Below are 17,959 nucleotides of genomic sequence, written 5' to 3'. Positions count from 1 at the left end.
AAGAGAAGTTAAGCTTCTCAATACTTCTCCATATCCCTGCATTGGGCAGCTATAGGTCTTTGGGTTCTATGAGCAAGAGAGGACCAGTCATCAGCTCTGACCCTAAGGGGCCCGTTGACATCCTTGTCATCAGCCTAATTGTGAAGCCGGAGAGATAGATCTAGCTGTTGGGATTTTTCTGCAACGTTCCTCATCATATCCACTACCATCCAAGCTATTTAACCAGACCCAGGGGCAGCCCATTGCAAGGCTTACACTATCCTCATCTTTGAGTTAAAAGAATGAAACGGAAGCACACGATGCTTTCATCCAACTGGGTGGCCACAAAGGAGAGCAGAGTAGATAAAGGAAGGTCATGTTCAGAGGGGGGCAGCTGGGCATGAGCTCCAGGAGGGCGGGGGCCGTCAAGGGCAGGACGGGAACGTGCAGGTGCACGGGCACACACGCTGCTGGGCAGGGGTCTTGTGGGGAGGTCTGGTCACTGCTCAGAGACAAGGCCAGATGTGCCTCCTTTATTTAGATTTCAGCCTCTTGTCTTCATCTCACTTATTTTTGTTCTTAGCATGTATGTAACACTCTCTGCTACCGAACAGGGATTGTTTTCACTATTGCTAATTAAGTTATTAATAAAACTTGACTGTGAAGTAAATAAATATTAATAGTGCCTATTCGGTGGGAAACACAGTCGTCCCCTCGTGCAGGTGGAGAAAGGAGACAGAAGCATGCAAGTGAGCGCTATGCAGGGAGAAAGGGGATTGTGAAAAACAGCTCTGGCGGGTTTTTGCAGCAAAACTGAGAATAACTGGAAAGAGTTCTTCAGGTAGGAAAGAAGGAAGGAAAGAAAGGAGGAACTAAGTCAATACACTCTCGAGAGAGTTTTTATACAAGGGCCCACATTTCAATAGCTTTTGCTCTTATTTGGGCAAGTTAAAAGTTTGTTAGTGGCGTGGTAGCGTGAGACTTTTATGGACCACAGAAAAGATCATTTCTGTGGGTGTGAACCTATTATAAGTGGGACATTTTGGTTCAATTACTTCTGTGAAGGGCCTTTGGCTGGATTACTTCAGGGAGGTGTGGCCCAGGGTGGGTCTGAATCCTTTTGGAGTCCTTTACACACAGGATGACTATGGAGAGAGATGCTCAGAAATACAGGAGCTCAGAGAGAAACCCACAGAAGCTGACAGAAAAGCCACAGACAGAGCTGCTGACAGCAACAGAACTCGGAGGAGAAGGCAGAGGCCGACCGACGCCACCACGCGCCTTATCGCCGTCAGCCTTTCTTTGGGGGAGGGAACGTTGCCTAACGATGCCTTGATTTGGACACTGGCTCAGCCTCGGAACTGTAAGCTTCTACCCCAATAAACCCCCACTGTAAAAGGCAGTCCAGTTTTGGTATATCACTTTCAGCAGCTTCTAGCAGACTAAAACAAATAGGGAAACAAATTATTGACCCTGCTCTCTGTTTACCACTTTTGGCTCATACAGTTGAACCTCCTGCAGGTGGGGAAACTGAAGGTTTTCAGATTGTGACACTGCTCTTAAAATTAGAGGCAAACAGGAATGAGTTTTAACATGTAGACAGAAAAGAACTGCATGGGCCATTCTTAATAACCTTGTTCTCTTCAGGCAAGCAGTGGATAACAACTGATGCCAGACAGTTACCATCCCATGAAACTGTCACAGAAAACAAGCCTCTGTGCCCATGTACATACACACAGAAACACAACCAGACTGGATAAACAGAGAAAGACAGGGAGAAAAGCCAACTTGTTCTCTGAGTGTTACTTCTGTGATAGGCTTGGCTCACTTTGTGTTCATAAGAGAAGACCGTTGTTAGAAAGGAGCAGACGGCATGCTTAGGCTGTGTTCAAGACCAGCTGTGCTGACCTAGAAAAGCCTTCCCAAATATAACAGTTTGATATTACTGATGACTTCCAAAAAGAAATATGGGATTATGTTTGCAAACTGATCTTTTCCTCTGGGCATATTAGCTTATATTGGATTCATAGGTTTACTTGATTAAGTAATTATGTAAACCTCTTGTGCCAGTAAGGCATGGCAAAGGACAGAGTCAAGGGTTTTTGATGTTGAAGTTTTGATGTTGGAGTTTGATGCTGGTTTTAAGCTGGAGCCCTGGAGAGACAGAGCTGTTCGCCTGATAGTCTACAGTTGACCTTGAGGAGAGCGGCAAAGCATAGAGAGCCTCACAGTCTACAGCTGACCTTGTGGAGAAAACAGAGGGCAGAGCTTAGAGGAACCCAGGAAGCCTGAACCCTCGCAGACGTCGGCAGCCATCTTGCTCCAACATGTGAAAATAGACTTTGGTGAGGGAAGTAAGTTATGCTTATGGCCTGGTATCTGTAAGCTCCTACCCCAAACAAATACCCTTTATAAAACCAACTGACTTCTGGTATTTTGCATCAGTACCCCTTTGGCTAATATACCAAATAGGGTTTTAAAAATGAAATGACTGGGAAGCGATTGGCTCAACTGATAGAGCGTCTGCCTACCACATAGGAGGTCCAGGGTTCAAACCCAGGGCCTCCTAACCCTTGTGGTGAGCTGGCCCATGTGCAGTGCTGATGCATGCAAGGAGTGTCATGCCACCCAGGGCAGTTCCCTGCATAGGGGAGCCCCAAGTGCAAGGAGTGCATCCCTCGAGGAGAGCTGCCCCACATGAAAAAAGTGCAGACCACCCAGGAATGGCGCTGCACCCACAAGAGTTGATGCAGCAAGATGATGCAATGAAAAGAGACACAGATTCCTAGGGCTGTTGACAAGAATGCGAGCAAAGAAGGACATAGAGTGAATGGACACAGAAAGTAGACAACAGGGGGAGGGGAAAGGAGAGTGAAATAAATGAAAAATAAATCTTAAAAAAAAAAATGCCTTTCATCTGTTTCCATGCTGTAGCTGGGCTCATGGCCCGAGGTCAGAGGTGGGGCCACCGGTTGTGCTCACCCTTCTTTTTCTACGATTCCCTGGCATGTCTTGGGTACTCAAGAGGGAGACCCCATTGAAAACATGGTGTTGTGCTTTCTGAATGGAAAAAGACGATATGGAGAATAACATTTACATGGGGAAATAATGGCAAAGATTTGACTACATTTAAGCTCATGTAAGAGAGTATGGTGGTCACTGCATTCCAGAAAATAGATCTGTTTTCCTTGTAATCTGTGTGTCGGCATTAATTGGAAACAGAGAATAAGGAACTACAGCTGAGTGTGGGAATAAAATACGCTGAGCAATGCGACACCCCATCTAATGTGCCCTCTGGGTCCCAATAAGCCCAAGCCATGACTGAAATCCTGGGGAGTTTCATGGGCATTTGAGCTGTAGAAGATGCTGGACCAGCTGCTATGGGGAACCCATATGAGTACAGTTACATTATGCAGTAAAGAACAAAACTTTAAGAAAATGCTGATCATTAAGAAGCAAGTTACCTTGCCAATTTGCAAACAGGGCAACACTTACTGCAGTGATGGAAGCAAAACATCAAAAACAAAGCTTTTGTATTTTTAAATTTTTTGATACCCCAATTAATTTTTACCTTAATCTTTCTAAATTAATATATATTCTATATCTAACCTTTAAACTCATCGCTATGTTCCATTTTACTATTAATTGAAACTGGCAATATATTTGGCTTCATTTTGCAAGAAGTTTTGGATCACAGAGAGGTTCAACAATGGCGGGGGAGGAATACTGGCGTGGGATGTTATTGACAGGGGATACATGGTTGGCAGGGAGTTCTCCAGGGTGTATATCCAGGGTACATAAAAATGTTTGGATATTTTCATAGTGGTTACAATTAAAAACAACAACTGAGGGAGTGCTGAGTTCCTAGCCAGGGGAGCTCTATCACAGTCCCTAAAGGAACAGCAACAATCCCCAAAGTCCAACAGCAAAGACCAAAAAAGAAGGAAGGTCCAACAATGAGCCCTTGATACTAATGCTTGTAAGCCTGTGCACCTGAAATAAGAACAAGGCCTAGAGCTGCAGGGTGCCTAAGAGTTACCTCCTGAGAGCCTCTGTGTTGTTCAAATGTGGCCACTCTCTAAGCCAAACTCAGCATGTAAATGTGTTGCCTTCCCTGGAGCGTGGGACATGACTCCCAGGGATAAGCCTCCCTGGCACTGAGGGATTACTACCAAGTACCAGCTGATGATGTAACTAGAAAATGACCTTGGGGAAACGGACTTTGGCCCAGTGGTTAGGGCGTCCGTCTACCACATGGGAGGTCCGCGGTTCAAACCCCGGGCCTCCTTGACCCGTGTGGAGCTGGCCATGCGTAGTGCTGATGCGCGCAAGGAGTGCCGTGCCACGCAAGGGTGTCCCCCGCGTGGGGGAGCCCCACGCGCAAGGAGTGCGCCCATGAGGAAAGTTGCCCAGCGTGAAAAGAAAGTGCAGCCTGCCCAGGAATGGCGCCGCCCACACTTCCCGTGCCGCTGACGACAACAGAAGCGGACAAAGAAACAAGACGCAGCAAATGGACACCAAGAAGAGACAACCGGGGGGGGGGGTGGGGGGGAGGAATTAAATAAATAAATAAAATCTTTAAAAAAAAAAAAAAAAAAAAAAAAAAAAAAAAAAAAAAGAAAATGACCTTGAATAAAGGGTCAACTCGCACCAGCAGAATATCTCAGTTTACATATATACCAGGAGTTAAAAATGCTTTTTGACCTGAATAAAAGGGGGAAATAGAAAGGACAAATGAATTTATATGGCTATGAATCTCCAAAAAGAGCTGGGAGGTTATCAGAGGGGTTGCCCTTATGCACACCTGAGCAGAGTCCCAGAGACAGATAAAGTAGATACAACCCCAGGTATTGGTTCTTCTGAGGGATACAGAGGCCCACAGGTTCTATGGTCATAGCAAATGGAGTTCAGTGCCATGTCAGTTGGCCCTACTTTGGAGTTTGTGTTTCTATGTGATGGAGCTGGACTCAGATGTGATCTCTGCCCACAAGCCTCTCCTGTTACTTTTACCGGAACTGTAGTTGGTCCTGGGGTTTAATGTATACCCAGGGGACCTGAATCTCTGGACTGACCATGTGATAGCCAGGTCCTGAGCCTCAATAGACTTGCAACCCCTGCACTCTGGTTTATTGGACTTACCCCACTCAGCTAACATGGAATTGAAGAAGGTCAACCACCACACCATGGAGCCAAGAGTACCTACAACTAAAAGCAGGAGAATTGCATCCAGCATCCATGTGGAATTTAAGCCCGCTCTTGATATAGATGTGGAGTGGACACAATCATTCTAAGGTCCACAGGATGGAGGAATAGAGTATGGATTAGAGTGGGCTTACTGATATTCTATTCATGAAAGATTATGATTAGTAATCGAAGGAAATGTGGCATTGGTGTGGAAAAAGTGGCGATGGTGGCTGCTGGGGTAGGGAATGGGAGGAAGAGATGTGATGTGGGGGCATTTTCGGGGGTTGGAGTTGTTCTGGGTGGTGCTGCAGGGACAGTCACCTGACATTATATGTCTTTCCATGGCCCACTGGGTGGCTGTGGGAGAGTGTGGGCTATGGTGTGGACCACTGACCATAAGGTGCAGCGGTGCTCAGAGATGTATTCACCAAGTGCAATGAATGTCTCATGATGGTGGAGGAGGTTGTTGTTATGGGGGAAGGAGTGGAGTGAGGGGGGTGGGGGTTATATGGTGACCTCATTTTTTGAATGTAACATTGAAAAAATAAAGAAAGATTTAAAAAAAAAAAAAAAAAAGCAAGATTTAGACCAGTATCATCACTGGAGTATTGTTGAAAGCTATGTAAATCTGATTTTATCATTTAGAAATGATATTGCAGGGGGGTGCCTGTTTCAGAGGCAGTGCCTCTCAGGGAAAGACATAGACTTGGGGTTAGGAGGCCTGGGCTCTGGTCCTCAAGACCCATGTGATCTGGAAGAAGTCACTTGTTCTGGGTAGGCCTAAGTTTCCTCCCCTGCACAAGACAAGGCTTTTTATGAGACTGGACGTCCCACCTGCTTCAGAGGCTTGTCAAGTGCCACCTTGTTCCTTCCCTGAAGCTGAGTGGCCGCTACACCCACCAGCCTCGTCCTGTCACCTCCTGGTCAGTGGCTTTCACTGACAAGTCCCTATCTTTGCCCAGGATCCTACGACGTCTGAGAAAAGGAAAGCCCTTTCCTCTCAGCCCACCAAGGGCCTCCGTGTCAAATTCCAGAAATGCAAGGGAGGTGACCTCCATGTGTGAGTGTAATGAATGGAGAGTGTCTGGTACTGCGGCAAATGGAATAGAGCAAGCCTTTGACCTAAGGGCATTCAGACAGAAACATTTTTATATCAGGTGACGGCTAAACTAGAGTGAACTGAGCCTGTGACCCAAGCTAGCTGACAATCTTGGGATTAAATGTGCGCTAAGGTCTCTGTATTTATGAAATTCTAGGGTCCAAAATAAGACTGGTTTTGGAAAAAACGCGTGCCTCCACATTTAGTCTGTTTTGACTCCACACACGTCAGAGCATGCACACTCCAACTGCTGGAGCGGACAGGCAAAGCTTCCAGAGGTTTTAAGACATCCACAGGTGACTTGTACTTCCGTTTTATTCCCTGAGATCTTGTCCAACCAGTGAATTCCACTCCACCTGTGGATTTTCACGGCCTCGTTCTCTATACTGCTCAACTCTAGTGGGAAAAATGGTAAGGGATGGAGTGGGGCTGCCGAGGCACAATGCTGCAGTGGGGTCAGCGCGGAGTTTGGTTCAAGGATGGGCTCTGCAGCTTCTAGCAATGGAAACTACGAGCCAATTACTTATTTTCTTAGTCCTACCTCTTAGGGTTGCAGTGATATCAAAATTAGTGTGTTTAAAGGGCTGGCCATGGGCTCGAGTCCTTGTAATTGCACGGCAAATATAATAAAAGATCCAAGTAGGGTCTGGTTCCGTGATCCCACAACGCTCATTGCTAGAGAAAAACATTGGTCTGATTGCGCCTCCTGCTTTAAGAGAACTGTAGGAGTTTGGTGCTTTTCTGCTACAAGCTGCAAAATTGCTTTCTCTTCTATCAGACTGGTTGTGTTGCTGGATTCCACCATACCCCAGCCTCATTCTATGTGAGTGAAGGAAAAAAAAATACCACATAAATATTTGGCTATTCTAAAGAACATACAAGAAAGCCTGCAATTGTGGATATACTGAAAAATAACTTCAGGGAGATACTTTTCTCCCAAGTTTGGTGTTAGTGGAAAAAACCACTGATGAGCTTAGGAGGGCGACATTTTCAATGAGAGTAATTGACCTAATGAAGATAAGATATATTTCAGGCAAAACTTTTGAGTTTATCTAGGATTTTACTTTGCACTTGTACACTTGGACTTATGATTTGGAGGCATAAGTGGAAGTGACTGGATTTAATATTGTCACGCTGGCCTTACTGATTGAAAGAGGAACAATCTGCTCTCTTAAGGGGATCCACAGCTTTTCTGAGATAAATCGAGTTACCTGATGAGGACAGTATATGTACATTTAACAAAAACTGATAAGTTTATGGAAATATATTTTTTTCCTTACCAGTTTGAGATAAGAAGCCTCTGTTATTTCAGGATGCCAACTTGGTCCGATTCATGGTATACGATGAAAAATGAGTTTTTGGGTGCCCACTGAAGAGCCAAAGCCACAGCAGATGTGCCTTTAGCTCATAACAAATGATCTATTCTAAGACTGCACAGTTACGTCTATAATTTCCCGTCAAGGATTTTTTTTTTTGGTGCCTACGGTAAATCACTCAAGATTTCTGTTTTTACTCTGTGCCCCCTACACCCCTCTTTAGAATTAGTTTCCTCATTTGCGTTTGAGTACCTTTTATTTCTTACGTTGTGCTCTTAATTAAAAGGGAATGTTAGTATTTTGCGGCAATTCTACAATCCCTATAAAAATCAGGAGACAGGCACGCGTTCCTGCAGAGCGTGATTCTTTTGGAACCCCTGAAAGGCCCGGCATGTCTTCGTGTCCCAGGGTCCCTGAGGCGCCGTATCTCACCATAGCGCGTCTTTCTGTGCCTTGTTGCTTACCTGGACTAAGGGAGATTTATCTGTTTACTAGCTGTTACTTGGATTTGTGTAGCTATTTTTTGTGGCTGACCTGAAGGGTCCCGTTTTCCTTTTATAGTACCAGGCGGCTTCCCTGTCTCTTTCCTGAAGCACCATTAAAAAAAGACATGGGACGCCTTTCTGCAGTTAAGCACAGAGCTGCAACAATCAGCCTGTCATTCCTTGGGTTTGTAATTAAATGAGCATGGAGTTTCAAACAGGAGGAGAGCAATCGAGAAATTAAAGCGTTTAGAAAAGAAAAGGCATTCATATAAGGTGTGGCTGAAGCTGGGAGTTGTTCTCCAATATCTGTTTCTCTCCTTCTTCCATCGTATTAATATACAATCAGTTTTCAGCTGGGTACATGCACAGAATAAAGGCTTCATTCCCAGTTGCCTGTGACGTAAGGAAAAAGGAGCTGTGAGATCTTGAAGTCTCCCTAAAAGGACTACTGGTGTGACCTTCACTTTCTTCTTCTTCAGCTCTTCTTCCTTCCTGATAGCTGAACTATGGATGTGATGGCTGGAGTTGGTGCAGTCATTTAGGACCATGAGGTGGCCTTGGAAATGGAGGCCACGCCCCATGGAATAACAAGAAAGCAGCCTTGGACCCCATGGGCTTTGGGGAGCAGAGGCATCATACTAGCTCGTCCTGCCTTCCTATGGATTTATAGATGAAAAGGAAATGATATTTCAGTTTATTCATGCCAGTTTTATTTGGGATCTCACAACAGAACCTCATTTTAACTCTACATCAGTGTACTCAACTCTCTTTACGTGACATTAGTGCAAAACTTGAAGCAGATAAAATTATTTATAGATGGAAACATGACATTTTGACAGAAATACTAGGGAGAATGTCCAGCAAAAATACGGTGACAATGCCTCTATAGCATACACTGAAATAATATTTATCTGAGTATCTCGATGAGAAGTGGTCAGCCTCTCCTGAGAGATTTGATCTTCAAAAAACATCAAAATGACATAAATTGCTTTGCTAACTGCATCCTCCTGATTACACTGCACCACCTGAGGTTTCACTTGGGGAAGGAAATGGAGAGGAAGTCTCCATTTCATAGAGAGAGAAGTCAGAATACACAAAATCTGAAGGAACTAGAATTTAGTCTCTGAGAAACATTACGGCAGGATATGGGAAAGGCTCAGCAAAATTCACCAAGTCAGTCATATTTGGGCACACAAAGACCTGTGTTTACTTGCTATGCCCCCAAAGGATCTATTGCCTGAAGGCAGAACAGGGAGATGGCAAAGGAGCAGGTAAAGAAATTTCAATGCTCAGCAGTTACCACTTATTTTACATTTTACCACAAACAGCCCTTAATAAGAAATATTTTGCATGTTTCCTTTCCCAGGCAAACCACAACAATTGTGGGAGACAGGGATTCTTATCCCCATTTCACAGCTGAGCAATGAAGGCTCTGAGAAATGAGCTTTCCTACCCCAAAGATCCCTCCTTGAATCCTGGGCTTCTGTCGATGCCATCTGTAAGAGGGCATTCATTTTATAGGAAGGGGGGGAATCCCCCAATTCATTTAACATTTAATTTTAACTAAATTAAGATGATGAGTTTGCTACTCATCGGGGTACATGGAAATCCATCTGCAGCATGTTTTTCTATCACTACACCAAGAACCTGAATTTCACAAGCCTATTGGTCAACCATGTTACTTCATATGCCACCTAAAACATACCCAGTTTTAACCTAAGTGAATAAATAGAAAGGTATTGCATCTATCAATCACAATTTCCTTGTTTGACAACATGAATTCCAATCAATTTATACAAATGAATTGAAGAGAACAAAGCCAGAAAGTGACCTACCTTTTGCGTGAGCAGAGCTTGGACAACTTGGTTGGCTACCTTAAAAAAAAATAAAGAAAACAGTTGCTGTTTATGAAAATGAGAACTTTAGATGCACAAACTCTAAATAACAGTACGTTTCCCACAGCTTCCTGTTGCTAATTAGCACCTTGTTTGCCTCTCTCCTCTACTTTTAAAGGACCTTATTCTTTTCATAATAATCCTGTACTTCTAGGCAGTATTTTGCCTTTTCCTAAGGTGACCTTGTTGCTAATTAAGATGGTTAGGCTGCAGAGATCATTCATACCTTGACTTTCACATCTCCATATTTGGAAAAATAATATCCCTTCACGTGTAAAGTACTCCAAGAAGGCTAAAAAATTATGTAGTACAAAACCAGATCCTAATTATCTGTACACAGTTTCTACACTTTGCTGATTCACAGCGTCCTTTGCCTCTCCTTCCTATTCCTTTGCTGTCTATTTCGATCCTTAAAAAATTCCTTGCAACAGAGAAAGGTTGGAGGGTGGAGAGTGGGGACAACTCAGTGTTTCCTATATGCCCCGCTTTCCTCCTCCATGTCAGTGGTTATTCCGTCCCCTTGTCACTGCTTCTTGTAACTGAGTTGAACATCCACTCTTCCCTTCCTCCTGAGTAACAAACCCCAATTTTTTTGGCTGGGTGCATCCAACCTCACTTCCCGGCCTCCCTGTGGCCGTGTGACAGCATTCCGGCCAGTGAGATATAAGCAGACTACTTTTTCAGGTTTGCAGGAAATCTCTGAGAAAAAGGAGGTTGTCATTTCTTCCTTTTTTTTCCTGTGTGGGACATGAATGTGATGGCTGGAGCTTCAGCAGCTACCTTGAAAATGGAAGGCACATCTTAAGTAGTTAGGTAGAAAAACAGGATGAGCCTGGGTCCTGAAGATATCATGGAGCTGCACTGTCTATATCTCTTAAATTCTATGTGAGAAAGAAATAAAATATCCACTGTTATTTTGGGTTTCTTCTAATACACAACCAATAGAATTCTTATTAACATCATAAAGGAACTCTAACTTTGTTCAGGTATCAGGCGGCACAGTATTGCAGGGGAATGTGGCCCCCCCCGCCCCCCCCAGCCCTAGAAGATGAATCTTGATCATTCTAAGCCAAGCTTGGTAACACTTTTGTTCTGATGGCTGGTTGAGCAATGGGCCTGTGTGGCACAATTCCAGCTAAGAGTCACGTGGAGGACCAATAGCACATCCCTGGTATCTCAAGGAACTGGCATTTTCTCCACATAACCGTTCATCATCTGTAGATGTATCCATACTAAGATTTCTTTTTCATCAGCATGCCTCAAAACACTTCACAAAAAATCACTCACTAAACATTACCATAACCTTGAAGTTACGGCTAATGTAGAAATAGACAAAATGAAGGTGGACAGTTATGTGGCATTTTCCAGCCAATACATAAATTGTAAATATTCAGCATGAGAACTAAAACTGAAAGCATTAAGGACCAATCCGAATATTTACATATCCTAGATATAAGGTACTTCTGTTTATTCATTTGTTCTTATTTACTTGATACAAATTTACTGAGCATCTACTATTTGCAAAGCTAGCTATTTGGGATATAGTCCTTGGCTTCTGGCAAGAAAACAATTATAATGCAGTGTGATAAATACTTTACTATCATGGCCATTTTCATGTGCAGCCAGGAAGGCAAAGGGACACACTTTCATTTTCTTCTTCTTCTCTTGGTAACCAATTCATTTTGGGCTTTGCTAAACTATGTATGTTTGTTTCCCTGTCTAGTATATGGAACAGATTATGGTGAGGATGTTTTTATGGAGTGTAACTGTTTATTGACTCTATTTACAAAACAGTACATTCTTAATGACAGTTGGCTACCACTAAGTCTCACAGAAAATTTAAATACAGGCTGTCCTCAACATGTGGTCAGGAGATATTAACACCACAAGTGGTAGAATAGCTAGAATCAAATTACCCAGAATTGATTAGTTTGAACTGTATACAGAAGAGGTTTTTTACTATCAGTAGCCTTTCAAACTTTGCATTACTGACATTAATAAAATGGAAAGGCCTTTTATTGAACTAATTTCTCACTGAACAAATTTTTTGAAGAAAAAGTATCCTTAGGTAATTTTCAATGCAGCCCAAGTTAAAAAAGCATACCCAAAAACAACCAAAGACAAAATAAATCATACTTTTATAATTAACTGGTGCTTTTTTCCCCTTCATCACTTTATTTACACATGTCCTCAACAGGTTATAAATGTTACTCAGCCCACACAAACGGACCAATAGCATAATCTTGAAAATCCTACAGTGTCAGAACACTTATTCTAATTCATAAACAACTGAGAATTCAAAGTCAAACTATTTATCTTCTATTTTATTCTTGGTAAACGTCAACATATAGACACAGAAGAACTGAACTATGTATGCAGGTTGAATCAGGAACAAAGTATCAAAGTTAATTCATTCCATAAATAATTTAATTCTTTTGGATCTCAACCTTTGGCTTTGACTCACATTCTCATAAAATGGCCTAATATCAATATTTCCTTTTCTTCCTCCAAACTGGGCCCCTCCCTTAAACCGGTCTGAGGAGCAGTGGTCACATAAAACAGCTCTACACATGATTTAACAGGAGATGTAGACTACTATCCTAACTGTAACAGCCCACAGGAGTAAAGCTGTTATATCTTTGCAGCACAGGTATGCTGCCCTATAGGATTAAAGACTTGATGTCTGACACCACTCCTTCTGGCATGTACTTTGGACAATTGTTTGTTCTACGTGAAAACTGAGCAAAGGTGCACTGACACATAATTTCTTTACCTACGAACATGGGGTTCTATTTATTACCCAGAGGGCTCACAGGTTCTTTGGAGAAGAGCAGGCAGGTTGAAGAAAGGCCTTCCATGGTATTGTCTAGAAAGACAGTTTCCTGGGTTTCTCGCTGCTTTTTACGGCTAAGCTTCCTCGATGCATCAGCGGAGCATCAGTCACTTGGAGCTCGGGCATGTCATCTGCAGCCAGCAACCTCGAATAAGCTCGCAAGATGATCCCCGGAATGGGCCCTTGCCCTCATCCTAGCTTTATGCCCAAACACTTGGGTTGCAAATAATCATAGCCCTGCAGGCTCAGCTAATGAGAACAAAATACTTCCAGCATCACCGGACGGCTTTCTTCTCAAAAGCAAGGACTCATAGCCACAGCAGGGCTGGGCCAGCGTACTGGAGGCCCCTGAGCCGAGCTCACAGTCCCGTCGGCCCCTGGCTTGTTTTATTCCCTCCCTTAGGCTGGCTGTGGGGATCCCTCCGCTTTGATCCCAGGAGGAGGAGGGCTGCGGAGAGACATCTCTTTTTCCCTTCTCGGAAAGAATTCTCTCAGGCTTGCCAGCTCTTTGGCTGCTGCACCACTCTCCTCGCCCAGGGGCTCGCAAGGCTCAGGATGCCCCCTGGCACTCCCGGGAAGAGGGAGGAAAGCCTCCCTTCAGAAACTTGAGAAGCTGGTGGGGAAGGGACTCATTGGGGAAAATGAGCTCTGAGGACATTTTCTATGCTTCTGAGCTGGTTTATTGTACTGAGGCAGCTGGGGAAAGCGGGAGGAGTGGGTTCACAAGAAAGACTTGCGTTCAAATACGGGTGGGACCGACTGGACGCAGACATGGCTGGGCTGGGAGAACAAGCGGACATACTCGTCCCTAAAGCGGGGAGCTGCCTCCCTCGAAGGCTGCTGCGAGGAATGCGTGGACCACAGGCATGAGCAGAGAAACCCCCTTGGAGAGGGGCTGAGACAGAAGGGAGTCACCCATAAATGTTAAATCTGAGACAGGTCGGCAGAACTTTGGAGAGCAAGAAAAGTAGTTTCAGCGGAACAGACAAAAGAGAATAGTTTGAGAATGAGGGATTTTATCTGTAAAGGAATGAAATGTGCGCCTGTGAGTAATACACATGTATGAATATAAATTACCGCGCACTTCCATTATTCATTTACTCTGTGAAACAACCCGACGAGTTACAAACCAGCAAGTAAGCAACCCAGAGGTGCACTGCTGGATATCACAACAGCCCTGCCGTCCCCTGTAGTTCAGATCAGAGCCTTTTAAGGAGATCGCTTTTCTTTTTCCAGCTGATTTACTCTCGACTACCTTTTGGGTTGGTACAGAGCAAATGAGTGTGCAGGCACTGGGGAGATAACTAGGGGTGAGAGAAATTAGTCTAAAAAATGTATGTGGGATTCAGGGGAAAACTAGTTTGGAAATTAATTTCTGCTGATAATCTCCATTCAGTCATTCATTCAACAAATATGCACCGAGCATTTCAGATGTGCCAGGGATTGTGCTGGGTCTGGAGAAACACGGGCTGAGAGGTTATAGGTACTGACTCAACGTGATACAATTCTAGGGCAGACAAGAAGAAGTAGATCATCTGTTTAGCTTCATGACCCACTAAATGGGCTTTTGGAACCTGGGAATGCCATATGCAGGACCATTTTTCATCCATATCTGTCAAGACATTAATTTTAATGATTACTTTGCATCCAGATGTGGTATACGCAATGAGAAGGTCCCACTAAAGGTTCTATAATGCACGCTGGACATGGGACATATAGCATAAGGATCAGAGAGACAGGTAACAACTGGCCTTAACTACCTACTTCTGTCTCTACGCAGCCATGGTTTAAAGGAAATTCAGTTTTGTTTTGTTTTCTTTTCTTTTTCTGAATTACATTCAAAGGTCTCGTTTCCCTTTGCCTTTGAGCTCTGATGTGTGGTACGGAGAGAAGTCAGAGAAGAAATCCATCAAGGCGTTTCACTGACAGTAAGGCACTCTGGCCCAACCCTAATGGTCCAAATGGAAGAACCAAGATTAATTCTTGGCTTCCCCTGTGATTTTTCAAGGTGAGGAGATAAGGAGGGAGGCGGCAGTGAAGTGTGTGCGTTGACAGGGGGCCACGCGCCCTTGCCTAACCAGCCTGCAGGTGCCACTGTGGAGGCATGTGCTTCCTTCTGAATTAACACAACCCTTTATTGGAATACAAAGAGGAGATTGCACACTCCAAAGTGTTTTTCCTATACCCTCAACCCGTCTTCGTTCCCCAGAACAATCCATGTGAAAGAGGGCTAAAGAATATTTTTAATTTATGCTGCATCTACCTGTGTCTGTTTTAGGAAACTCACTAGCAAGGAAAAAACTAACCTGAGGCCTTACCTTGTTAGTTTGTCTAATTAATATAAAAAACCTGGAAAAGAATTTCTAGTTGCCATCCCTGACTTCAGCTACCCCTTGGAGAGTGTTCTCTTATAATGCATGGAAATGGATTGTCTACCCTCATGCAATTAGTCACAAAACAACTGGCGCAGTGCAATCAGGGACTGTATTCACGAATACAAAACATTTGTACTGCCCCAAGGCGGTTCGTTGTTGCAAATGACCTCTTTGGCAACAGTAAATTTCTGCAATTAAGAATGGTGGGGGGGTCTCTCTCTAAAAATCCTGTCTTCAGTGATAACTTTACATGAAATGATTCTGTGGGTGACAATTTACGTTTTGCCACACACATTCTGATGAAACCTTCAGAATATAGGGCTGAAAAACCCAGAGAAAATCAGCTGGGGGGTTCCATTAAGAAATGGCTGTGAGCTTTTTGATGGGGATGGGTGACCTGTGGGGAAACTGTGGCCAATAAGCTTCTGGGGTGTGCTTCACATGTACTTGACTTCTGCATACAGATTACATTTCATCGGAAATTTCTGTGCAGGAGGTGAAAGTGAAATTTTGCTCGTCAATACAGATGACCCGAGGGCAATGTCTCCTCCTTTAAATATTCTCGGATCTCTGGGTCTTCCTTGCCCTACACTTTGATTGGACCAAGAGCCCAGGGAAATGGGGTGACGGGGGCTGAACTGGCCTCCATCGATCCGGAGTCATCATTTCCCCTTTTATGCCAATTTACTTCAGGTATTCTTTGAACATGGGGCTTTGTAAAGATTATTCTGAGTTCTAAGTCCTGATAGAGCAGGGAATTGCAAGTACCATTCTGCTTGAGTAACTAATATATATGGTACATGGCTGGAAAGGATAAACATGTAAAATAGTAAGTTGTGAACAATTTTTGGAGACTAGGAGTTCTTCAGTTACATTTAAGTCACCGTAGAACAAAGCGGTCTGTGTTGTGAGGATAGAGGTTCCCACCCTACATGGGGCGCATCGGAATCACCGGGAGGTTTGATGACACAGGATTGCTGGGCTCCACCCAGAATATCTGCTCCCCTAGTCTGGGAAGAGACGCCCTGAGCTTTTCTTTGCTCACCGGTTCTCAGGGAAGGCTGCTGCTGCTTGTCCAGGGGGCATATTTTAAGACCTACAGGCACAGGAAAGTATCAATTTTTGGAGGGGTGGGAGAGGTGGGTGGTGGTACGGAGAGGCTGCAGCTTGTACACGCCTGGCACCCAGCGATCCTCTACAGAAATGGGAGCAGAGAACAGAAGATCCTTGCCAGAGGTCACGCAGGTGGGGAGCAGCACAACCAGGACTGGAGCCTGTTTCTTTCCGGTGTAATCCACCAACTTCCAGGACAGTGGGTATGTGTCCGTGTGGGGCGATGGCGGGTACGGCATTAGAAAGATCAAGAAAATTTTGTTGGTAGAGGTTTTCCCAATTGTCAGTGGAGAGAAAAAGAGTGACGATAATACTGTTAATTTCTACTGGTAGGGTAAGAATCGGGGGTTAAATGCAAGTGTCCCTTGTGATCCTAAAACCTGTCAGCTACATTGTAACAAATCTCAGACTGAATTTCATAGGACATGTGGGAATTTTAAAGGGTTTGGTAAATGCCTAAAGAAGTCACCCTTGTTTAAACAACTCCCCTCACCAACAGGTGAGAGCCTGTGGGCAGCTGGAAGCCACTCCGGCTGGGTGGCCCGGCGCGGGCTGGGGACGCCCTCCCAATCGAGTGCACGGGGCCCTGCTGAGAAGTGGGCCGGGCCCTGCACGCGCATCCCATCTCCCTCGCCTCCAGAAGTCCTGCAACGCCCGGCGACTTTGCCTCCTTCTCGTCACTGTCATCACATATTAAAGCCGTGCGGGCACATGTGGCCCTGCCTTCATCCACTCGGCTCAGGGGGCTCCTCCTCCCCTCCCTTTGTCTTCCTGGCTTATTCTCCGTCTCCTGACGTCTGCCCCCTCTGGCTGCCAGCTGTGGACATCATCCACACACACCTCTAGAAATGGCACCCGAGTGGCGCGGTTTTCGGTTCTCTCCTTCCCAGGCACTTACTGGGCAGGGTGAATGTAGCGCAGAGCGACGCTTACCCTGCCTGTGCCACCAGAGTAGGGAACGAGGAGCAGAAGCCCTGACAGAAGCCTGTGTGAGGACTTAAGGAGCGGGTCGGGGGCAGGAGGCCATGGTGGGAGGGGCGGGCAGGGCGGGAGCTGCTTCCTTCTCGGGCCGCTTGTCCTGCCCACGCTGGTCACGGCACAGGCCGATGGCAACGCCCGGCTTCTCCCTCCCCGCCCTCTTACCTCGTCAAGGCATCTCTCATACTGTTCCCTTTGATTTTCATTTTCCAGAGCCAATGCTGAATTCTCTGCCTGCAGTGAGATACAAAAATAATATAAATAAATCAAGGCAAGGCTGGATTACGTGATGTTATTCCGCACAGTTACTAAAAATAGCTCCTCAGGAGCCAAAACGATCCTTTGGAAGTACCTTTGACAAGTTTGCTCTCAGTACTATCATAAACGTCTCAGGAATGACTTCTGTCTTGTCAGATTGTTCACAAAAATACATTACGATTTAAAGAAGGGCAAGCCTTGGCATTCTGAACAAGTAGAAAATCAAATCATGACTTCATGCCAGAGCATTCCATAAAAAAGATTCCCATGTTTATTTCATTCTATGAAAATGCAAATGTAAGAAATGCCTTAATCCACTTCATTAAGGCCTGGCACAGCCTCACAGTCCAATATTGGTTTAGGCCCGAGAAGAGAATCTCAGGTAAATTCACAGAAGCGTACTTCCCAAGGTAAACTGAACATGCTATTTTCATTGTGCATCAG

General features: G+C 44.6%; 1 protein-coding gene across 1 annotated transcript in view; it reads right to left on the bottom strand.

Moving 5' to 3' along the window:
- The window catches only part of NCKAP5 (NCK associated protein 5), a 1,037,301-nt gene that overhangs the window by 188,475 nt on the left and 830,867 nt on the right, over positions 1 to 17,959 (bottom strand). Inside the window, 2 exon segments of the mRNA XM_058301099.2 lie at positions 9,899 to 9,937; positions 17,423 to 17,491. Coding sequence (XP_058157082.2) covers positions 9,899 to 9,937; positions 17,423 to 17,491 — 108 coding nt within the window.

The sequence above is a fragment of the Dasypus novemcinctus genome, chromosome 7 (assembly GCF_030445035.2).
Source record: "Dasypus novemcinctus isolate mDasNov1 chromosome 7, mDasNov1.1.hap2, whole genome shotgun sequence".
Classification (NCBI taxonomy): domain Eukaryota; kingdom Metazoa; phylum Chordata; class Mammalia; order Cingulata; family Dasypodidae; genus Dasypus; species Dasypus novemcinctus.
The sequence above is the reverse complement of the archived record's forward strand: the minus strand, read 5'-3'. Positions and strand labels throughout refer to the sequence as shown.